Here is a 25436-nt window from a genome sequence, read left to right on the forward strand (position 1 = left end):
TGTAGCACTGTGAATGGCCTGTGAATCCATCGTGCCACACAAACTGCAGTGAATATTTGCCCATTTCAGCTCCAGAATAAGCATCATTGTAAAAGCTTCGAGGCTGTTCTGTAGCAGCCTCTCCAGGAATCAAATTAAAGTCAGATGAGATCACGGTATCGTTGGTCATTCTTCTCTCGCTTCATGAGTCACAGTGAAACAAACACCTTGAGCTTTCATGGTTTTATTCCATTAAACATGCTTTCTTTCCTTCGTCTACATCCTCTGCAGATGCGAGCAGCATATTTTGCAATCCTAACGTTCACCTCCCTCGACACAACTCTGCAAACTAGAAAAAAAAGTAAAAAGAAAAACAATTCTTCTTCTCGCGATAGTAGCTCGATCAAGCGGCCGCCATATTCTGAGACAGTATTTTGATTCGTATCTGCTGGTAGTGAGGAAAAAGAGAAAAGTGAAAGGCTGCTGAGGGGAGGGGGCAGAAGACGAGGAGCTGTCAATAAGGTATTCCTGAGTCTCTGTCAAACAGCGCAGGGCCGAGGCTCAGTTTACCTCCCCCTTACGCTATTTCGAGGACACAGAAGGCCCGGGGCCTCGGTGCAGTTGGCTCTTCTTTTCCCTGCTAGTTGCTGGACCCCTTACGGCTTTTTTTCCCAGCTCCGCGGCCCTTCGGAGGCCCGGCGGCTGTCTCGGGTATTGAAGGCGGCCCGGGGAGCGGCAGCGGCAGTGTGGACTGGAAGGCAAGTTACATTTAATTAACACTTTGGCCAATTAGCAACACGCAGAAGAATATGGTTTTAATGGCTTCGCTGTGGGGAGAAAACACATTCCGGTGTTTTCCGCGGTAAGTACTTCTGTGTACGGTCCCAGTCTGTTTGAGGGAAAATGGAGAGAAAAAGTTTTCAGATGTGGAAAAAGTTTTTGTCTACAGCAGTCGGCTAGCTGAGTCAGCTAGCTGGAGTGTTTCGAAGCTGGTTCGAGCTACACGGAGTTGGCAGATCAGCGTAAAGCTGGAAATGAATTCGCTGTCGTCTCCGCTGTGTCCTCTTTGACGTTAACAGCTAAAAGCAGAAATTCGGAGCCGCTTTCTGAAAGTATTCCGCTGCCTGGCGCTACATGTTTTGTAGCCCGTGTTAGCCCATGCTACTTTTTCCATTGAACCCTCCGCTGAAACGCCTCAACATTAGTCGTGGATGGAAACGTTCAATCATAAAACTGTAAGTTCAGCTAGCCTCCCGGGCGGGCTGCTTTCTCTCTAACTAACCTCCAAAGGCAGTCATCACATCACAACCTTTGCCTGAAAACACTGATTTTGTGCAACAGGAAGACTTGGGAGTGAACGCGTCTCCACGCCAGCCTGGAGGCTTCTGAATGTGTCCTTCATCAGTCCAAACGGAACTAACAAACCCTTGGTGGTGTTGGTGTGGGCCGAGTTCAAAACAAGCCGTTAGAACTGAGCTTATGTGTCCGTTTCCGTTTTCCACAGTGTGTGAAATATGTCCGATTTTTGGCAGCTGATGATTGAGTCAGGAGTGGGTCTTGACCTTTGCAGGATGAGCTGCTGTTGTTCTTGGTACAGCCGGGATGGGGATGTGTTCTTCTGAGATCCTTCCAACATGTTGGCCTCTTTCAGTCGTGCTTTATCTATTAATTTATGGCCACTAAACTGGCCCGATGGATGGGGTGGTGGTACACAGGATTCCACAGTTGTTTGAAAGGTGTGATGGAACTGGACTGAGTTAGAGGGAAAATGAGTGTTCCCAGCAGACCTTTGACATATTATCTCTGTTCCTGGTCGGTTATTTTCTTGTGGTGAGTCCATCCTTATTTGTCTTGGTTTTCTCAACACCTTGTAATTGTTGGTAGCATTTTCACACCCAGAAGGGTGTGTTCTGACAGACTGGGTTCATTTAGTGGTACATGTTGGTGGTGGCTGCAGAGGCTGCTGCTTCTGCCAGAAAGTTTGGACGGTAATCTACGTCCAGGTCGTGTTTTTGTCCTGAACGTGAGGTGATCTTGATGTGGTTGTAAATGACAGACGGTTACTTTTCCCTGGTGGTTTAACTGCTCTGCTCTAAAATGGATGAGCTTATTCACGACTCCTACAGCGCTCAGAATCACTTCTCTGTCCGAGTCTTAACTCGGCCGGTGTTGTCGCAGCTACACTGTGAGAGAGTATGTCATTCATTAGCAGCTTGTGCCTGTCTTGACTTGCAGTCAACACTGCACTTCCTGACCAATAAGCTGCCATGGCCAACTGTTTATAGGTGCAGACCCTAACTGAAACCATGTGTGCCTGGAGCTGCGTGAATATGTTGCCAGGAGACCTGGCTGATTTGCCACTCAGCAGTGTCTGCTCAGGGCTCGTATCATAAGTGTTAAGTCGGGATTCTTGTGCAGATCATGGACTTTGCATAAGTGACAAACTGCTACTTGCTTAATGTGGATGCTCTTGGGTAAAAGCTAATGGGCTTCATGAGCCCTGCACAGATGTAAAGGTGGAGTTTGTCATGTTTCTCCATGCCTGCTGATAGAGGTGAAGACATTTAGCTTCTGTACAACAAACAAACAGGGCTTAAACTTGTGTTTCCGAGCAGACTAGGTCTGTGGCATGTTGTTACGAGGACTGTGCCAACACTTAAAGGCTTCTTTCCTGTAAAACCTGTTTCCTGATTTATCATTCGCAGTTTGTACAAGTTATCACCGCTGAGCAAGGGGTGGGGGTGTAGTTTTTTCCCCTTTCACAAGGGGAAAGATAATTACTGTGTGTCTGCATGGCGTACAAATGCTAGTTTGGACTGACAGTGCAGTATCAGTCCCACTCTGGAAAGTGGTTTCTGTGTCTCTGGGCGTCTCGACGGCAGCAGTCACAGATCTGCTGTGTTATTAGCCAGTTTCTGTGCTCATCCACTTGTCTAGATAAGGAAACGGAGAGTGCGTTTTCTTCACTTAGCTGAGCGTCAGCTAAAGTCCTGTAATGCTAACTGTGAGTCAAGTAGGTGGAAGGGAAGGATCCATCACATGGCCAATACTGCAGACTCAGGAAGAGAGCTTGGTGTTTTTAACCCTCCCCCCTTCATAGTGTGTGGCTGTCAGGAAGAGAGCCCCCTCCCCCTGTCGACTTCTCCTGACTTCTCTACTTTAAATGGAGGCTTCCATTACACATGCTCCTCATGGTCCTCCTCAGTCCAAGGGTTAAGTAACATGTAATGAGACTGATACTGCTGCGCCTGCCCAGGCTTACAATTCAGATGTTAGAACTCAAAGGCAGAAAAGCTCTTTAGAAATCATCATATCGAGGCAAAAAGCACGTCTAAAAAAGGTCTAACCTTCTCACAGCTCTGCTCAAATATAGCATGACATGCATATTTATGAGCAAAATCAAAGCTCTCAGCAGAAAACTGTCCGTATGCATCCAGAACGTTGATGAGGGGCTTTGGGAATTCTACAGAATAGTTTTCCTGGTTGCAAAGGTCCTTGTTGTGACCAACAGCCTTTGACTCAGGATGATATTCACTTGTCGTCTTCCCATGTTTTTGCCTCCTGTGTGTCAGCTCCAGACGGAGTAGAGATGTAGGTGCATAGCCTCAGTACAGGCAAGGCAGGGAGCACAGGAAGGAAGAAAAGGCTTATATTTGACTGTAGTTAAGGTATGTTCCATTTATTTTTTTAACTTGGTGCTCTTTGAGGAAAATGTGCAAAAGGTGTTAAAAAAAAGGAATAAAAGTCACTAATTGTATTTGACAAAAGTCAGCAAGTGTTTAAGAGTTGATGCTAATCTGTTAATGCTCTCCACTGGCTCATCACTGCTGTGAAACGCATTAATGTAAAGCTCTGTAATCTTGTATTTATTTCTTTTATTTTTGCAAAAGTGCTATGCAAACAAAGTTCTTATTTAGCTATGATGCTAACACAGAAACAGTGGTCCTGATTCACAGTCTTTGCATCTTGCATGCTTTTGCATCATGTCCTGAATGAATTAGACACTCCTTTGCATACCTGAAACTGTTAACTGCTTGCACTCCCTCACTTTGCTGATCCACTGTGATGCACCTTCATCAGGGATGTATCTCATGAGTTTTGTGTATTTGCAGCAGTTTCAAGCTACATGTGATTAGTTGGACAGGGCAAAATGAACCAATTCTTCATGTTCTACCCATTTATAACTCAGACATTTGTTTAGCACACAGGATGAAAAGCCAAGTTTTACTTGTCAAACTGACTAACTGTTAGTGTTGCAGTACTAATGCAGATAAGAAAATCAAGATACTTTGAGATTAGGTAATGGCTTACAAAAGTGTTAAGTGTTATATAAATGAGATGTAGTTACGGTGTGTTATAAAAGACAACTGTGCATAATTATTCTTATTACAGTAGAGCTGAAACTTACCTATGTTAAAACTGGAAAATGAAACAAGTGCTGCGGACAGTTTCCATTTTAGTACGTTTGGCTAATATTTTCTCACCAGCGCTTAATAGTTTTGATAGTTGCCATTTATGACATCTATTTCAGTTTTATTAATATAGCGCCAAATTACAACAAATGTCACCTCAAGGCACTTCAATAATACAGTCCAATTCAAGCCAATTAGAGTCAAATTCAATCAATAATCCAATGAAATCCAATTAATTAAATTCCAATTTATACAAACTGAGCCAATTAAATAACACAAAAACTTCTCTGATCCAATCCCTCCATCCTGCGCGTGCACGAGGTGACTGTGGAGAGAAAAAACTTCCTTTTAACAGGAAGAAACCTCCATCAGAACCAGAACCAGGAAGAAACCTCCATCAGAACCAGAACCAGGAAGGGTCCATCTGCCTGGACCAGCTGGGGCTGAGAGGACAGGAAAGAGGGGACAACAAGCAGCGTAACACCAGGCCAGAGACACCTGCTGAGAGAGAGAAACACAAGTTAATGACAGCGATGATGTCATCTGTACATGGAGGGAGGAGAGGTGCATCATGGGAGCTCCCCCAGCAGGCTGCGCCTATAGCAGCAGAACTATGGGATGTTTCAGGGTACCCTGAGCCATCCCTAACTATAAGCTTTATCAGAAAGGAAAGTTTCAGCCTGATCTTAAAGGTAGAGAGGGTGTCTGTGGAACCAGCTGCCACTTTGGGTTCAGGAAGCAGAGAGTTATATTTGGCAATATTACGAAGGTGAAAGAAGGCAGTCCTAGAAACCAGTTTTATATGTGCGTCAAATGATAAATTCTGGTCAAAAATAACTCCAAGGTTCCTCACTGTAGAACTAGAAGCCAAGGAAATACCATCTAGAGTAACTATATAACTAGACAATTTCTCTCTGAAGCGCTCAGGTCCAAAGAGAACAACTTCAGTTTTGTCTGAATTTAAAAGCAGACAGTTCTGAGTCATCCAGGTCTTTATGTCTTTAAGACAGGCTTGTAGTCTGACCAACCTGTAGGTTTCATCTGGTTTCATAGATAAGTACAGCTGAGTATCATCAGCATAACAATGGAAATTTATGCCACGCTGTCTGATAATGTTACCTAATGGAAGCATGTACAAAGTAAAAAGAATCGGTCCAAGCACAGAACCCTGAGGAACTCCATGACTTACTTCAACATGTGAGGAAGATTCTTCATTTACAAGAACAAACTGGAATCTATAAGATAAATATGACTTAAACCAGCCTAATGCAGTTCCTTTAATCCCAATAACATGTTCAAGTCTCTGTAACAGAATGCTGTGATCGATCGTATCAAATGCAGCACTGAGATCCAACAGGACAAGCACAGAAACAAGTCCGCTATCAGAGGCTAAGAGGAGATCATTGGTAACTTTTTTTCCCCGTTGTCCTATCCAGCATCATGGCAGCAGAATTGTAATCTGAATACCGTTTTATGCCACATTTACTTTGCCAAATGAAGCTTTATGAATGTAAAAAATGTAAAAAAAAAAATTCAAAAGCACAAGCAGCAACAACACCAGCAGCAAGTACATATAACATAACTGTGGGTACGGATGGCCTGAAACCACAGTTGCTGTGTTGTCCCAACTGTATAATAGGCGTGTGTGTGTTACATGAATTGTGCTCAGTCATGAGTACAATGATAGCAGTTTTGGGGTGCAGATGCTTAGAAGTCCTGCTACCCTAATGGGGAGTTGTAAGTCTGGTTGGTGGAGGATATATTTCTTGGTTATTATAGACTTAAGTTGTTGATATTCTAGGAATTTATTGCTGCCTATCTCATGTTGTGATATGAGCTCATCAAATGAAATAAAATTTCCATTTTGGATTATATGTTCCAGATGTTTGATTCCTTTGATCTTCCACAGAGTAAAGTTTAGCATTTTTCTGTTTTGTAGGATGTCAGGATTGTTCCAGATGGGTGTAAGCTTACATGGGACAAGTGAAGACTTTGTTATTTTAAGAAATTCCCACCAGGCTGTCAGAGAGGTGCTGATGTTAATGCTTTTGAAACATTTGTGATTTTTTCGTTTTGACTAATAAGTGGCAGGTCAGAGATTTCCAGATTATCACACAATGCTTGTTCTATATTTATCCATGGTTCATCTATTGGGCTAGGTTTAAACCATTTTGATATATACTGTAACCTATTGGCTAAGGAATAGTGCTGAAAATTAGGTAAATCTAATCCACCACTGTCCTTGGTCTTCTGTAGGGTTTTTAAACTAATACGTGGTGGTTTGTTTTTCCACAGAAATTTGGAGATGCATGAATCTAGTGACTTAAACCAAGTAGCAGATGGTTTTATGGGGATCATTGAGAACAAATAGTTAACTTTTGGTAGTATCATCATTTTAATGGTTGTAACTCTCCCCATAAGTGATATAGGTAAGGACTTCCAACGAGAGAGATCGTCCTCTACTGTCTTTAATAATTGCACATAATTTAGCTTTGTTAGCTCTGAGAGCCTGGAGGAAATGTTTATGCCTAAATATCTAATATTTCATGACTGTAAAGTGATCGCAGGTATATTCTGGACCCTACAGTTAATGGGCAGAACTGTGGTCTTAGACCAGTTGATAGAGTAGTCAGAAAGTGCTGAGAATTTATTTATGAGTGTGATGGTGTGAGTGAGAGACGTCTGTGAGTTCTGAAGGAAAAGTAAAACATCATCAGCATAAAGACTTATTTTATGCTCAATATTTTGGGGTTGGATGCCTTTAATATTTCTTTCTTGTCTGATAGCAGCTGCTAAAGGTTTGATGAAAATAGCAAAAAGTGAGGGAGAAAGTGGGCAACCCTGTCTTGTACCTCTCTGCAGACTGAAGCTTGGAGAGTTTTGATCATTTGTCCTGAGACTTGCATTTGGGGAGCTATATAATATCCTTATCTAGTTGATGAAGTGTGACCCAAACCCAAATTTGTTTAATGCTGCGAATAAAAATTTCCAGTTCACTCGATCAAATGCTTTTTCTGCATCTAGAGAGACTATTGTGGTTTCCAGCTTGTTGATGGTAGAATAGTCTATGAGATTAATTAGCCTGTGAGTGTTAGTGGATGAGTGTCTACCCTTTATGAAACCTGTCTGGTCAGGATGTATTATAAGTGGAGTTATTTTTTCTATTCTTTTGGCGAGGGCTTTACAAATTATTTTGAGGTCTGCATTTATTAGAGATATTGGGCGGTAGCTGGATGGAAGTATGGGGTCTTTTCCTGGTTTCTGTAGCAGGATAATGTTAGCAGAGTTCATGTGTGGGGATAATCTGCCATTCTGCTTAACTTGTAATACCATTTTGTGAAATGCAGGTGCCAAAACAGTCCAAAATTCTTTGTAGAACTCTGCTGGAAAACCATCTGGTCCCGGGGCTTTGTTACTAGGCATATGTTGAAGGGCTTCATGGAGTTCTCCTATTGAAAGAGGTGAATCCAGAGCCATTGCCTGTTCGGTTTGTAATTTTGGAAGGTTGATATTACTAAGAAACTGATCTATGTTACTGTCTGATGGATCATTTTGTGATGAATATAAGGTTTTATAGCAGTCCCTAAAAGCATTGTTGATTACATCAGGGTCATGGGTGACATTTCCTTCTGAGTCTTTAACAGAAGTGATTGTTGTTTTCTCTTTGCTTCTCTTTAGTTGATTTGCTTAGGAACCTTCCAGATTTATTGTCCTTGCATCAGAAACTGTGTTTGTTTGTTAATAATTTAATTTAACTCGAGTTAACTTTCCTTAATTCATTCAGTATGTTCCTCTTGGGAAGCACTGTAGACAACTTCTAATGATTTAATCCTGAGTTGTAATTCTGATATTCTTGAAATCTCTTGTTTTTCTTAATTGATGAAAAAGATTTATTTATTAAATCTCCAATTCCTAGCTGGTGGTGTAACTCTGTTATTCTTCAGTGTGATAGAAACTGGAGCGTGATCACTGATAGTGATGGGGTGGATTCTGGTGTCTGAAATATCATCATCAAAGAGCTGTTAACTTAGAAATAATCTATTCTTGAATGTGAGTGGTGTATTCTCTAAGAGTGGGGTGGTGGGAGCGCAAAGCATCACAAAGACCAAAATCATTCATATACTGTTTAACAATATTTGTGGACTGCCAGTTCTGCTGACTTCCTGAAGTACTGAGTCTGTCTACTCCTGAGTCAGATACTAAGACCTACTTCTGAAGCTGTTGCACTTGATGATACATCAGTGATAACAGAGGAAGGATTCCATCAATCTTCTCTCTGATAGAAACAATTTTCTTGATGATAAAACTAACTGCTTCATGCAGCACTGGCCACCACAGTGCTGTGAACATGAGATTCAGTTCCATTTTGTTCCTTTTGTATGCACACGCACTACTCGGATGTTGGGCTCGTTGTAGCTCACCTCTTCCTTGCTTTACTTTTTATGTGCATTGGTACACAGATGACGAACCACATCCTGAATAACTCAGACGCATCTTCTGACACAAGCTGAACCTTGGACTGTCTTGGCTGGATGTAGTTCTTCAACCCCAAAAGAAAAAGAAAAGTCTACCCAGTAATTAGTGGGACATGTGCACTTGATAGCTTTACAAAGTTAACATGAAGACTGGAATTAGGTATATGCATTTGAAGTGAAAATACTGTCACTGTCAGTTATTTGAATCTGTCAGCTGGTTGATAGACGCATTAACACATTAATACCAGGTGCTGGTTGATACAAGATGTTCCCATATCAAAACAATATTTGAGATCTACTTATTTTACTTATAATATATTGTATAGTTTTTGATTTAGAAAATTGCTTATTCCTATGGATTATCAGATGAATGCTGTGAAAGTTGTTTGTTTCTCTTGGCTTTTGAATGGCTATATTTATCAGAAAAGTCCACTAAAAATACATTTTTGTTCATAAATATGGGTCCAATTCAATTTCTGTATGAGGCACCTATGCTTACATCGTTAACTAATTGGATATTGGACTGATGTCTCTGATCTGTGTCACAATCCCATCATGGATAAACGTACTTGGATATCTCAGTTTACTGTTGCACATTCTCCTCAACATCCCCAGAGTTCCTGCATTTTGGATGGATAAACACTCATTTGGAAATGCTTATGATCACATGGTAATAGAATACCTTGCAGTCATCTCCAGTGAAGATCTTCACCGCTCAGTAAAGTTGCTTTACTGTTGACATCTGCTCACGGCTTGAAGGTAGAGTGCTGGCATTAAAAGCATTTGGTTCTATAGTTTATAGTCTATAGTACAGGTTTTAGTGAACAATCACTTCAAACTGCTCATTTATAGTGAATGAAATGCACTTTGTTTGGGAAACGGAGAAATGCAAAAACAGCAAAGTGTCAGTATTAATTCAGCTAAATTTATAATAATGCGCCTCATTCACATATTTGTTTCATCACAAACTCAGCCCATTAAGACTATGTGTTAGCTGGTGGTCACTTAAAGCACTTCCAGATTTTATAACCGCATCAGTGACATGTCCAGGATTCCACCATCTGTTGGTAACAAGCTCTGTAATCCTCCTTTACCGTTACCTCCCTGTCTGCAGTCTGAAAGCTGAAAGTTAGAGCTCTTCCTGCAGCCATGTCTCGTTGAAACAAATGATGCTGTTTTGCCAATACTCCAGCTGCATCCTTGTCCAGGCTTCATGATTGTCCATTTTATTGTCTAGCCATGACGTGTTGATCTTGGAAAGAAATGGTTTAAACTTCCCTTTTGTTCTTGTTCGGCACCCGAGATGCCTCGTCTTCAGCTGATCTGGATTTAGGGTCTTATTCCTGCTTTACAGAGCTCAATTAGCTACTTCCCACATGCAAACATCTTTCCTATATTCATGGTTCTGTATTATGTGCCAGAATTACCAGCACAAGTAATTCCAGCCACACAGCATCCAAACCAGCAAAGAAAAACGTGTTTTCACTCAAAAAAATCTCGAGATCCAAAAGATGTCTGGAACTACAGCAGTAGGCTGCCATTCCAGAGTTTATACCTACATTTTAAAGATATCTCCATGTAGCACGAGCTCCCACAGAAAAAAACCAAAGCAGCACAAAGTGGTGGTCCAGGGAAGTGGCACATCCGAACTTTAACTGAATGCACACAGACTGTAGGTTATGGCTGTGCTTAGGTTTTTCTATCTTCCATTCACTGCCTATGCAGGACAGACGGTGAGACGTGTCAGAAAAAAGCAGGCTAAGATGGTAACAAGGACAATAAGTTGTGAGTGAAACTACTGACAGCTACAACTGCAGAGGGACAGCAGGGGTTAGATAAATAAAAAGGTTATCCAGTCCATGACTAATCTATATTGGTCTGAACTGTAATGTCTCAATGCAGATGTTATTTGAAGAGCTATGTGCAGGTATAACAAGAAGGTTTATGTGCTCCTCAGCTGGATCATAACTATTATGATAAGTGTTTCACCTGCATTAACAGAGAAATAAACCTACTAGTGCTAAGATGGATGACAGAAAGTTTGGGAACTTCTTTAATGATTGTTTGGTGTTGCTGTCTTAAACCGACGGGTCATGAGTGAGACTGAGTCATTTTTCAGTAAATGGAACTGATGTTTTATGAGCAAGCACATTGTGAGTTTACTTTCCTGTTGCATGTTTTCTGAAGAACGGATATTGGCGGCGGTTGTCTTATCACTCCTCTGCTTATCCTGTTGGCAGGCTCTGGCCCCTCAGCCCGAACAGAAAGCTTTTCTTATTCTGTGCTGTTCTCAAGTACCATACCGGGACTGCTCTGTCCTGCGTTGGTCCCACTCTCAGCTTTTTAATCTTGCTGTCCAGTTGAACACATGCTGGATGTAACCACCTGAGCTGGTCTTGGTGAAGGAATCCTTAATTGCTGTGATACTTTAAAGGAAACGTTTTCCCTTCACAACACCGTCACAGAGGGAGCCATTAACTTATAAAAGCGAGGACTTTTGCAGCTCGGTGTCAGTGATCTGTCCTGTTAATCTGTGAGAACCTTTCTTCATTGTATAACCTTAAGCAGAAAGTATTGCACAGCAAAGCCAGCCCTCTGCACAGACACACACACACATGCACACCTCCCTTACTGCTGGCCTGTCTCCACTCGTGGTTAGATATGTCATAACAGGTCCACGTTGCTGTGGTGCTACTTGAGCTGCATGTTGTGTGCACAATAGAAGAATTTAAAATTTTAGTGCAACAGTTTCATATTTTTAAAGGAAAAAACAGGAAATTGATGTGTTTTTAAAGGGAAAATACCTTAAAAGATGCTACAGAGGCCACATGAATAAATAAATCTGCAATATGAATCCCTTCCTTTAAAAGTTTAAAGTGTGTGTTAATCACCAAAACATTTCTCAGCGTGGTCTTAAGATAGAATGATAATTAATGTGTTGAGTTTTTAGGGTTCACTTCACTGAGCTGCACGTGTGTTGTCCACTTTCGAACAGTCAGATGTTCACTTGAGCTCCTTTCTTCTTCTTCTTGTAATTGACTCATTTGGAGTGAATGGCAGCTCCTTCTTCAGCACCTGGTTGGATGCATTGAATTTCATTGACATATCTGTCTCTCCTCTTCCATTAGTTTCCTCTTCCATCTGTGGAAGCTGTCTCTGTAAATGTTTGGGCGCAGCTGTACTTAAAGTACATAGTATATAATCCTTTATTTCATATTTTTACCTTTTAAACTGCATAACTGTTTCCTGTCTGAAGGAGATCCAGCCCTGCTCATTCCACAGCATATGAATGCTCGTTTGTTTTGAGAAATAAATCATGTTTCAAAGGGTTGAGCGAAGCAAGACTGACACAAAGTTGCTTTCTGAGCAGACGGGTTGTTCCAAATCTCTTTGTTTCTGAAGTTCAGCACAAAAATGAAACTACTGAGTGTCCGACGTAAGTAGTCCTGAAACTTTGGTTCACTGATGAGCTGATGTGCGTCTCACAGGCAGCTATTTTTTTCTAAAGTGCCGTAAACAGTGTACACACACTGCACTCTTCTCTTTGAATCTGACAGAATAAGGCTCATCTATCAAGAAGCCTTTTATTACCTGTTTTGTTGGGACATACTTCAGCTCAGTGTTCATACCACTTACTATAATGTCAAAGTGTCAGCTGATTTTCTGGCTTTAACACCAGAAGAGAGAATAATTCCTTTGGTGCGTATCTTTGAAGTGCCTTAAGATGACATCCGCTGTGATTTGGCGCTGTATGAATAAAACTGAACTGGATTGAATTGAGTGAAATGATCAATGATTTTCAAAGCTGAGGGAACCATTCTGGAAGCTTGCCACGGTAGAATCCCAGAGTCCACAGGAGAGCTGCCTCCATCATCAAAGACCCCACCCACCCCCAACATGGAGTGTCCCCTCAGGCCGTAGGTACAGAAGTGTGAAATGCACGACCACCAGGCTCAAGAACCCCCCCCATAACCTGTTATTGGTAGTGCAAGGAAAGCGATAACAATATCAGTGTATTAATATACTGTTTTTCTTTTGTTATTTGTATTTTGCACATAACATTTTTTACTGTATATAGCTTTTTTTACTCTGGCATTCTTGCACAGCAAAGTAAGTTTTTCATTGTACAGGGAAACGTGTTTCTACTGTGCTTATGACAGTAAAAAAAACTTTGAATCTTGAATCTAGAAATGATATGACAAGTCCTTGCCATTACTGACAATTGTGTAGTAGGAATCGGGAATGATTTTCAAACCGAAAGATGGATCCACTGAGTGTAGTAAGTGTCAGGACTTACTGCGTCGTGTCTCTGAGGAAGTGCAGACTGCACATTGGCTGGGGAACAAGGCTTCAAGGTATACCAAGTTTGGGATAGGCGACCCAGCAGCTAGTTGTCATGCGTCAATACCACCACAAGATGGCAGTAATGCACAGAGCTGCTTGCTGAATGGAAGACTACTTCCTTTTTACAACGTATCAAGCACTGTGAGCTCAGATGCTAATGGTCCAACAATAAGAAATGTGAAAAATAAAGACCGCAGCCATCACAAATGTTTCGGTGTGGAACTCCTCCAGGTAAAGCTACGAAGTTTACCACAACTATCCCTGCATTTTTTTTTTACAAAAGAACGTGATGGCAAGATAAATAGTTGTGAGAAAGTTAGCTGGCTGTGCGTGCATAATTCTCCTGAGATTTTCACTTGAATTGCACATGTCTAGTTGTAATGTGTTACTGTCACCATAAGGTGGCAGTTTTGCAGAGTTGTGTGGCAGCTGCCATGGAAACATCAACAGAAGACCACTGGTGCGCTGTAGTGAAAATGCTAATGTTGCTCCAACAAGAGGAACAGGAAAAGCTAAAGACTGTAGCAGTCAAACACTTGTGTGCAGCACCCTTTCAAAAACAAATGAGAATGGAAATCCAGTACAAACTCCAGCAGGTAAACATTATACCTTTTAACAGTGGCACAACTCTTCAGGTCTTTCTCAAATAGGGTTCTGGTTAAAATGTATGGGATTGTTCTTGAGAGAGACAGCTTCTTCTTACCATGGCAACTGCTGAGCATGCAGTGGAGGACAAGAAGGAGCTGAAGAACTGAGCAACTGTACGAGTTTGGACTGGAGTGAGACCCTGAACAAGAAGGAGCTCCTGGACAGGTTCTGCCATATAGGCTTAATCAGGACTTGGGTGAAGGGTTAGTTTCTATACGTTTGTATATTGGCTAAAGACACACTGTCATGTTGGCTGTCGCTAACACAAGTTCATGTCATGCTGTGTGTACCGCGTCTTCCTGTCATAAAAACCAGGGCATCCTGTGTGCAGCTTAATACAATGAATGCAAACAACCGATCCGTCTTTGTGAAGTCCAGTGTGGAACAGGCCCACATTGGTGAAACCGTCAGAAGAAATTTGGTTGCTGCACATGCAGTCTTTTGCTAACTCTTTGTGGAACGGTAACTTGTTTTGTCTGCCTCATGTCCATGACTCACTTTATGACTCGTTGTGAATAGACCAGGAGCTCATCATTATAGCAGAGTGATTGGTGAAAATACATCTTTTTTGTGCAGTTACTGGGCACAGTAGTGTTTCCATTTCTGTCCGTTTGGCTAATTCACATTAGACTTGCATTTCAAAGTCAGGCAGACTGTAAAAGGCAAGTTAGCAACTCCTGCTTTGAGGAAACTGTGGAGCTCTGATGCCAGCAAACACGCACTGACCAAGGTTTATAGGTCACTTACTGTTTTCTTACCTTTTAAAATGATATCTTGGTGTGAGAATCTCAAATACAGAAAACAAACTCATCCGGGTTGTTAATCAGACTGGATATTTCCCTGTCTCTCTCTCACACACACCCTATATATCTCTCTCTCTCTCTCTATATATATATATATATATATATATATATATATATATATATATATATATATATATATATATATATATATATATATATATATATATATATATATATATATATATATATATATAGCTCACCCTTTGCAGCTATAACAGCTTCAACTCTCCTGGGAAAGCTTTCCACAAGGTTCAGGAGTGTGTTTATGGGAATTTTTGACCATTCTTCCAGAAGTGCATTTGTGAGATCAGGCAGGTCTGATGTTGGACAGAAGGCTCACAGTCTCTGCTCTAATTCATCCCAAAGGTGTTCTATCGGGTTGAGGTCAGGACTCTGTGCAGGCCAGTCAGGTTCTTCCTCACCAAACTGGCTCATCCATGTCTTTATGGACCCTGCTTTGTGCACTGGTGCGCAGTCATGTTGGAACAGGAGGGGGCCATCCCCAAACTGTTTCCACAGAGTTGGGAGCATGAAATGGTCCAAAATCTCTTGGTATGCTGAAGCATTCAGAGTTCCTTTCACTGGAACTAAGGGGCCAAGCCCAGCTCCTGAAGAACAACCCCACACCATAATCCCCCCTCCACCAAACTTTACACTTAGCACAATGCAGTCAGACAAGTACCGTTCCCCTGGCAACCGCCAAACCCAGACTCCTCCATCAGGTTGCCAGATGGAGAAGCGTGATTGGTCACTCCAGAGTCTCCACTGCTCTCGAGTCCAGTGGCGGCAGCTTTACACCACTGCATCCGACATCACTTGGTGATGTATGGCTTGGATGCAGTTACCATGGAACCCCATTCCATGAAGCTCTCTACGCTGTAGCGATGGACTCTGCAGAAAGTTGGCGACCTCTGCCCACTATGCCTCAGCATCCTCTGACCCCACTCTGTCATTTTACGTGGCCGACCACTTCATGGCTGAGCTGCTGTCGTTCCCAATCACTTCCACTCTGTTATAATACCACTGACAGCTGACTGTGGAATATTTAGCAGCGAGGACATTTCCCGACTGGACTTGTTGCACAGGTGGCATCCTGTCACAGTACCACGCTGGAATCCACTGAGCTCCTGAGAGCGAGCCATTCTTTCACAGACGTTTGTAGAAGCAGGCTGCATGCCGAGGCGCTTGAATTTATGCACCAGTGGCCATGGAAAGCACTGGAACACCTGCATTTAATTATTTGGATGGTTGAAGACTTTTGGCAATATAGTGTATATCTATATATCAATATCTATAGATATACACTATATAGGTGCTATTTTACTGTCCCTGTACTGTTAATTACTGTGAGAGTGAGGAGAGGACCGGTGTTGTGTTGGAAACGCACCTTAAACACTGCTGCAGGTTGTCTGAGTTACAGAACGGAACCGTTCAACCAGAAAGCTTCAGCTAACAAAGTAATGTGAAATATTAGAGCCTCTCTGAATCCACTTCACCATCATCATCATTTTCAATCTTTACTTTTCTCATTATTATTATTTTTCTTTTCCCCAGTATTGTTGTTTTCATTGATCGTAGCATGGTGGTGTTAGCATATGTTCGTCCGATTCTTATCATTATCATTGACGGTAGTATTATTATTATTATTATTATTGTTTGTTATGATGATCAATGTTGCTGTTAAAGCAGGGCTGCTTTAATATATTTTCCAAACGCAGACAAATATTACATGGCTGCTGATTTTTATTTTAATTTCTTTTACTCACACACTGTAATGGTTTTGGTTCATGTGTGTGTGTAACCCTTCCTTCTCTCTTGTCTCTGCAGCTAAATGTCTTGTTTTATCTTCTCACTACTGAAATAAAAGTAAAACTAAATAAATGGACTCATGAACATGAAAGGCGTTTCAGGAGATGTTTCCTTCAGAAAGCAGCATGTAAACAGCTGGTTGTACCTTCTGTAGCGTGTTTCTGTTTTACTCGAGCTGGAGAAATGAAAGCCAGGGTTGTGTTTTGGAAAGCTTTTCTCTTGCTGGGGACTTTTTTAAATATCTCCTTTAAGATAAAACAGCAGTTTGGTGTTTCTTCGTGTTAAAACATTTGTCAGTAATGATGTGAAGATGGAATAAAGCATGTGTTGAGTTGCACGTTATTTGGTTGATAACCACAGACAGCGAGCACACTGCCAGGCTACATTTTGTATTTATGTGTTCAGCTCAGCGCCTGCCACCATGTTTGGCTTTTTTTTTTTTGTCATGGATCAAATTATTTGCTGACACATCAGCCTGCAACACGGTAGGATGAACCGTGAAGGATTTATTTTGTTGGTCATCTCAGTTTCTTCTGCTGACTGACTAGTTGACGCGTACTGCTGTCATTTGGCATCTGTTTCTGCAGATTTTGTGTCATGCTGACCTTGCGCTTCATAATCATCTCATGTTTGGTTTTTCCAGTAAACTAGTTGTCTGTGCAAATGTTGAGCTGCAATGCTAGCAGTACATGAAAGAGCTAGTGTTCCATTCTTTGCAATATCTTCACCTGACAGACTGTTTGGTGTCAGAAGCAGAAGATCTCTGCCTGCTGATTCTGGATGTTATTCACATCTTTGACTGGGATGGTCTTGTCTGAATGGTTGTTTCTTTTGAAAAATACACCATAGTTCAAAGGATCAAGCCAAACGAGGGCAACATTAACAGAGTTGACACAGGTAGACCTGCGCAGACGTGATGTAATCATGACTGAGCAAACTCTCGTTGCCTCTTCGGTTTCTGCCACGCATGCACACTGGTGTGCATGATTTTAAAATACTGCAAATGTCTGCATGTTCTAGTGTTTTGCTGCCACGTAGAAGCAGTCTCATCGATATCTGGAGCCATTTGAGCAGTGGGCTGCTCTTGGTTGTGTTGTGGAAGTGGAAAAAGAGTGAAACGAGGTGTTAAATAATGAGGATTATAAATAATAATTATTATGATAAATAATGAGTAACTTTCAACCACAGGCATTAGACCAGCACATAGTGTCATCTCTGGTTAGCTGTAAGGAAACCGGCACTTCCATTCGTCTAAAAAAAAAAACTGTCCAGGCGCAGAGACAGAGGAATACATAAAATAGATCTAAGTGTTAAGCTCTTACATCAATAAAAAACAGTCATTGTAAGTTTTATGCTGCCACAGCAGCCAGCTCAGTACTATAGGGATATCAATACTAGATGCTGCTTTTAGTATCAGAATAGCTATTTATTTAGTTATTTCTTGACCTTCCTCTAATTTGCCCTCATGTGTGGTCCTTCTATTCACTTCTTAGGATGACTCTCCAGCAGGAAACATTCCACTTCCAGTGTCCATTCCTTTCAGATGCCACTGACACTTAAGGCATAATGATCCAGCCACACAGTCACACCTCCCTTAACACCACTGAAAAGTCTCTGATGCTGTAGAGTTTCTGGATTGCGGTCTTTAAGAACCTCCGACCTGGCAGCTCATAGTGGTGTTTGAAGGTCTGTAGCATGCCCTTACGTGCACTGTCTCCATGTTTCCCTGTCACACCACTTGTATGGATGTTTGATGCTATGTTTCTAGCACCAGTTCAAAGTGTTGGTCGTATAAATTTGGATAAGTTTCAAACTTTGCACATACCACAGCAGAGGGGATCTTTTACAAGCGTATTTAGGCCAAATCAATTCACTGATTTAATTTTTAATCCTAATGCATCACTGACTGTAGGATTGGCTGTAAATGGGTTGAAATGATGGGGAATAGATGAGTTATTAATTGTTAATAATTCAATGATAATGCATTTCATCCATCCATGCTCTTATTGGTCCCCCACACCCCCCTGGTCTCTTCCATCACAATGTTTTAATGCTGACTTTACCGTGTCACAACTCGGTTGGAGCAAACAGGGGGAATAGTTTGTATTAGTTTTCCAGATTTGGACCGTATGACTTGGACATATTACTACGTCTTTGGTGGATAATGTACCTGGGCAGTGTTGTGTGTAAGAATGCTGTTTCCATATTCAGTGAGCAGCCATGTAACGTTTCTAAAAGCTTGCTCACAATAACCGTCATTCAGCCGCTGCATTCATACGATCTAACTTTTCAGCCATCTGTTACTGAAACTTTGAAAACTCTGAGAACCATAGGAGCTGAAATTGTGTTCTAATGATTTTCACCTGTCATTTGTCTAGAGTCTGCATTATAGTTATATTCATTTATGAATTTCTGGTGGTGAAGATGGTGAAAAGAAAAGAAAACTGCGTTTGGGAACATTTTTCTCTCTGGGTTGTGTTTTCACAGCAGAACTTCAGGTGTTTTATGAATGTCCCAACAAAGAAGGCACACGATCTTCTGAGGTACCCAGACATTGCAACTCTTTCTAACTAGCTGTTTGAAGATCAGCATTTGGAAGAAGGATTACTTACCTACAGTATGTATTTGGATCATAAAGTAGGAACAAGTGCTCAGTGAGGGCTGTAACCAACCAAAGAAATTCTTGGGCGACTGAAACCCTGAAATTTCTACAAAAAATCGAGTAATTGGGAGGGGGGGCAAACTCGACTCGGAAGGCTCTGACAGTGCTTTGCATCATGCGCATCTACACAATCTAATAGCCCATGATAAACGAAAATATACTGATATCATATATTGACATAGATGATGGAGGAGGACTCGCTGTAAATGAAACGCTCAAAATAAAGATAAATGTTCAGGAAACCACCGGACGTTGAATAACGTTCAATCTACCTGTCTGTGGTGGGTTGGGCTAATCCAAAATAAGGTAAGCACTCGGTACTTTCCTCCTGATGAAATTAACCCTAGACTGTATGAAATTAACACGGCAAAAAAAATGGACCAATCAGAATTTTGGTCGACCAAGAAGTCTCGACCAGTCGACTGGGACTTTACAGCCCTAGTGAGGACAGTGAGTTTGTTTCATCCATCCATGTCCATAGTTTGGAAGACTGTACGACCCAAATATCCCTCTTTCATCCTCCTTCTGGAGGATATCAGATATAATATCTCTGCAGTGAGTTGTGGGTCATCTGCCAGTCGAACATGCCCAAAAACCTCCACATGGAGGCGACCAGGAGGCAGATACCGAACCACCTGAGCTGACTGCGTTTAATGAGGAGGAGCATTTAACACGAGCCCTTCTCCAGCCACAGAAAAACTTTTGACTCCTGATACTTTTCTCAGCTCTACCGATGGGAAGGTATGGACTTCTGAGGGACAAAATGTGTCTTTAAACAGCTTCAGGAGAACGCTTTCATCACGTTGGTGATCCCAACTACAAAACTTGATTTAAAAGTTTAATAAAACACTCTTATAAAACATATTATTTTGCTCTTGACTGCATTACTGATTTGGTCAAAACAGACAAATTACAGAAATGAGCACATTTTTTGACACATTAAAGAAAAAGCGTTAAAACAAAGAAGCTAAAACTTTATTTCTGTCTGTGAAAATAAAGCAGAAGTTTGGTATTTCTGTAGATTAAACCATCTGTTCAATAACAAATGATGTAAGGATGGAATAAATAAGATACTGTGTCATCCCCCCCCCTGCCAACACGTCAGGGCTAAGGTTCTGTAACTTGGGTCCTGTGAGTAGTCCTCACACATCACGGTCGTACAAGCTGACAATAACCAGCTCCATCATGGTACATTACTCTGACCCTGGTTATCTCAAAGCTCCGGTTCAGAAACGTTTAAACAGAGAATGCCCACCCTCAGATGACAGTAACTTGGGTCCATTACTTGGGTAGAGCAGCTTTAATGTTTCCATGACTTACTGTCAGTAAGGCACACCTGCCTCTTCTTTCAGGTGCTAAATGATTCTGATGAGATGATTTCCTTTTGTTTTCCATTTATCACACAAGAGGAAAAGATGCTTCACACATATTAAACTGCCAAATACTGATGAACTAAGACGATGAAATGGAGGCCACAGTGAGGATCAGTGTAGGAGGGTTTGGTCTGCGAGCAGCATGGGTGCAGAGACTCCTGGGCTAAGTTTTCCCAGCAGACATCACACGTCAGTAACACTGAGCATCTCCTGAAAGGTTCTGGCTGGCCTTTGTACTCCTAATTTGTCCTGTTTTAATGAATAAAAGAGCTGTAAATATTTTTGCTCACGGTTGAGGGAGGGTGCACGTAAAAGCAGCTGTGAGGCTGCTTGATTTAACGCGTATATTTGCACTTCCTGATGTTAGTCGATGAGCTCAGTACTCTGTTGCTGTGTTAAAGAGGAGAATGGGGGGGGGGGGGGGGGGGGGGGGGGGTGAACTTGTTTCTGAGCTGGGAACAGTTTCCCTGAGTTCCATCCTTCCTTTTGTCCTTCATTTGGCTGGTGATCCAGTGATGCTACACAGAGGCCTGCAGAGAGGTGCCACTGTGTGTTTCTTAGACCTTTAGGTTTCCCACAATGCCATGGGAGGGCTTGTCAGGTTGGACAGCAGTTGCCTCTGCCTGCTTCCAATCAACCACCATCTGCTGGTTGTTGTGCTGAAGATTTTTTTATTTCCTGCACACCATCCCCCACATTTACACACATGCATCTGTAGAACAACTCCCCTGTTTAAGTGGGCAACTGCAATGTAAGCAGGCCGCCTCACTGAGCTGATCCCAGCTCTGTGTGCAGCGTGAGGCCGGGGCTTCATGGCACAGTTCTTCACAAAGTGTTCTGCCTTTACCATGTCCAGGGCCTCTGCCAGCCAAACACATGTTGTCAGTGTTTAAAAGGACGAGGAGAAAAGGCTATTGTTTGAAATGCACAGTATTTATACGACGTAATCTTTCACTCTGAGCACATAAAATGTGAAGATCTTTGAGCATCAACACTCTTATTCTGACCTGACCTTCCAGAATGTTTTTCTGAACATGCACAATGGTTTTAAGTTTCCATTAAAGATGCAGTCGCAGTTTATCTCTCGGCTTATTGCAGTCAAACCTTTGACATTAATATGGTGGGATATCACTTTGATGCAGTGGGTTGTGGCTTTTGTGAGGACTTGAAAATCCCTTTTGTTAAGGTTAGTCTCCTGAGTAAAACTTCCATGCATTCCTACATTCTGTAGGAGGCTAGGTAAAGCCTGAGGTTCCTCAGTCATTCATTGCCAATGGGTTGCATTCCTTTGGAACTAGTGTATGCTAGTAACTCATGGAAAAATGAAGGTGGATGGCGTGACGGAAAGTGTTAGAAATCCTCTTTTTATCACTGAAAGAACTGCAGTTTTAGGTAAACCATGCTTGCATAGCTGAAACACTCTGCATCACAGCTCCATTTAATCCTTGAATATTTGGAAATAACCTAAAGCTCTTTATTGTAACTGTCATTTACATGCAAAATGATTCCTTAGAATTGGTGAGCAACTTTGAGGAAGTAATGCTAAGGAATCGATTGGTTTGATCTGGTCCTGTGATTGGAAGGGGAGCGCTGAACAGTGCGTACCTGTAGCTGGTTGTGTTTCCTGCTGCTCTGCTCTGCTCTGCATGCATGCCTGGAAGCATCACTTGACACACTGATCCACTAATACTGTGGAGAACTTGGGAGCCTGCTAACTTTTCTCAACAGCATCCTTTAGCAGTTAGTTGTTTTTATTTGTTCCTGGACTGAAACGCATCACTTCCTGTAGATCCTCCACGCAGGGCTGCTGCCTCGGCTGCAGTGGAAGTTTCTGATTGAAGTTCAAATGAAATCTTCCCCGTTACCACTATAATTAAGTTCTTCATGCACAAGATGCATAAGTATTTAGCAGACGCTTTTATCCAAAGCGACTCACACAGGTAGGCAGTTAGAGTAAGAGGGTCGTGCCTAAGGACCCCTACTGGAGGTAGGACCTTTCATGCAGGAACTCTTGTCACCCACATGAAAGGGGGCAGTCTTACCACTACACTATGCAGTCCAGACAAGATGCATAATTTGAAGATGAGTTTGTTCATTTGAGATTAGTATCCCAAACAGTTCTGATCAGACAGTTGACTTTTGGCATTTTGGTGTTTTTCTTTTTCTTTACTGGCCAATAATGTGCAATGTCTTTGTTTGTGTTTACTAGTCTTGTGAAGGGTAGCGGAGCAGCTATAGTGTCTGGAGCTGAGGTGATATTTCTACCAAAGACTCCCGTTTATGATGTATTGAAGATTTATTTTAATCTGGGCATTTTAGATGCATTCACTCTGGAGTGAATGAGTCCATTGATGGAGCACAGCAGGCCTTCTACCTCTGGAAGTGAGTGTGAAGCTGTGGGTCCATGCGTTGGCAGGAAGCTTTCTCTGTGAGAGCTGGCAGCTCCACACTGTCTCAGACCTTCTTTAACTGCTGTATTGTACTTATTGCAGTTGTATTGCTGCCCCTGATTAACAGGCCAAGAGGAGACCTCATAGATGTAAACGAATAAAGTCTCAAGCTCCAACAGAGTAGTGGGATGTTGGATTCTGTCCAAGGCTTCATTCTTTTGTATGCTGTTTTTTAAGAGGAGGTAGTACATGCTGGACACACTGGTTTGCATTTACAGAGTGGACACACTTCAGCTGAATACATGGAACTTTTCTTGTTCTTGTGTACTGAAAGATAAAGGAAAGCATTGACTTATGGTGAGTTTCAGAGCCTCGTTTCTATAGACAGCGTTGAGACTGTGAGTTTAATTGGAAAGTCAGTCAGGAATAAATGGCTGGAGAGACCGTCTTAAGTTGTCTGTGTATTAGGGAGCAGGCAGGCTAACATGAGTTCAGTGTCCAGGCCCTGGACTTTGTCACATACAGCTCCTCCAGGTAACCTCAGGTGAGGGAGGGTGCCTCCAGCTTCCCGGTACAGTTTAGTCTTCTCCCTGCTGCTTTTCCCTGCTATTGACACACTTCTTCCTGTTATCAGCTGTAGACGGATGCTTTCAAGATTCAACAGGCTTTATTTATCCCAAGGGAAACTGCTGTGCAACAGTTATGGAACAAGGGGTAAAGAACTAAATAAAATGAAAGAATAAAAATAAGACGGAGCAGAGGAGGGTGGGCTTCCAGTGTCACGGTGTTTGGGCAGAATGTTCAACCTTGCATAGCGAGGTGTGGTGAGAAGACAAAAGATGCTAACCATGGCTGTCAGGCACTTCTTCTTCAGTCTTTATGACTGTAATGTTTGAAGGAATGATGATGCCTGGGTGTGTGCTCGATCAATTCCCTGGACACACGCTTTAAAATTAGGATGAGTGAGTGAACGAGGCATTGTCCTTTGGCAGCTCTACAGAAGCTGCAGTAAAATGGTGATGTTGCCCTGGCCAGCTTCCAGGTAGAAGTGTACTTGATGCATCGTGTGAGGACAGGAAACGGCCAAACACTGAACACTATCAGCCAGCTTATTTTTTTGACACATGCTCAGTTGCCAGTGTAGAAGATGTACATGACTCAGATTAACTCTGTTTAACATGTCAGCCTATACGTCCTACCTTTATGAAGGTTACAGTGTGCAGCTGCTGTTAAATGTTTTCAACAGAAGCTCCTCTTTAACGGTGGAACCTGGAGACTGTGCTGTTGGTGCTCTCCACTGTGTATGCCTTCAGTTTGGATGATGCCTAAAAGCAAAAGAAACGTCATCCCTCTTGGAGCAGAAGCCGTAGATGTACACAGTTTATAAAAGGAAGGTTTTGATCTTTTTATTAGTGGCCTCTTTAAAATCCAGGATGGATCATGGCTTCTGAGTTAGTTTACACAGAACCTAGTTTAAAAAGCAATTCAGTGTCTATGGGCTGTTTGAGTCGTCTTCAAAAAGAACATAAACATCATGCAATCTAATCTCTTCTGATTTTCTTATATTACTGCAAGACTATAAATGACAATGGTCATTAATAACAAAAAACCCCAGAAAAATAGGCAGAGAGGCAACACTCTAAATGCTGACACTGTTTGGAGGGTTCAGTGTGAACTTCTCATCCTTCAGGTCTGTGTGAAGTTTATTTCCTGATAAGCAGTGCTTGTGTCACGACCTGCACAACAGAAGACATCTCCAGCGTCTTTATGTACACCATGGAGCACATAAGAAGATTAGCTCACAGGTGTGCAGGTGTGTCCCCGGAACAGCCTTTAAAGTAAAACTACGATAATGACTGAGTCTGTAAACCTGCAGCTCTGTCTTTGCACTAAAGTGGGACTGTTAGTCAGAGCTGTCGTATTGTAAAACTTAATAGATCAATGTCTCGCCCCCTCGTTCCTTAATAATTGAATTATGATGCTGAGATGAGTTGGAAAGGCTGGTTTTCTCAGTAGTCCGTTGGAGATGGTTACTCTGTTATTAAGTAGTTTTGTGGACCTCTGAAATGAATTCGGCCTGTTCTCATTGACAGTCCTTTGGAATTTAGCTTTGAAAGGAAATGGACAAACACAGATGTCCGGTGGCTGTGGTGTTGAACAGAGCTGCAGTGGAGCACATTAGCTCCTGTTTTATCCAGCAGTATGACTGTGAGGATTCTTCTCAGAGTTTGTTTGTTCGTTATTGAATGGTTGTTCTCTCTGTCTTTCAGTTGAGAAGATGTTCAAAATGAAGGCAGTTTACTGCCACTACTGACGCTCCAGTACGCTGAACAGAACCATCGGTCCTGACCTGGTAACATACGAATGGCCCAGGGAAACCACCAGATTGACATTCAGGTTTTGCATGACCTGCGCCAAAAATTCCCTGAAGTTCCAGAGGGTGTTGTGTCCCAGTGTGTTCTGCAGGTGAGGAGGCACCAGAAAAACTGATGTCTGCAAAGTAAAGCCTGGCTGGTGAATTTGATAAAAATGACCTTACCG

General features: G+C 42.0%; 1 protein-coding gene and 1 long non-coding RNA gene across 3 annotated transcripts in view; one reads left to right on the top strand and one right to left on the bottom strand.

Moving 5' to 3' along the window:
* Positions 1-655: 655 nt before the first annotated feature.
* Positions 656-1001, bottom strand: LOC140267521 (uncharacterized). The gene is made up of 2 exons (XR_011907219.1): positions 850-1001; positions 656-730 (listed from the first exon to the last, which is right to left on the bottom strand). It is a non-coding gene; the product is annotated as an uncharacterized lncRNA (long non-coding RNA).
* Positions 724-25436, top strand: part of tab2 (TGF-beta activated kinase 1 (MAP3K7) binding protein 2) — a 45300-nt gene continuing 20587 nt past the window's right edge. For both annotated transcript variants that reach the window (XM_072362828.1, XM_072362829.1), the window contains exons 1-2: positions 724-841; positions 25166-25361. In XM_072362828.1, the coding sequence (XP_072218929.1) occupies positions 25260-25361 (102 nt within the window). In that variant the 5' untranslated portion in view covers positions 724-841; positions 25166-25259. The remainder of the gene's footprint in view (positions 842-25165; positions 25362-25436) is intronic.

This window comes from Leuresthes tenuis, unplaced genomic scaffold, assembly GCF_036924035.1.
Source record: "Leuresthes tenuis unplaced genomic scaffold, fLeuTen1.0.hap1 SCAF_13, whole genome shotgun sequence".
Lineage (NCBI taxonomy): Eukaryota > Metazoa > Chordata > Actinopteri > Atheriniformes > Atherinopsidae > Leuresthes > Leuresthes tenuis.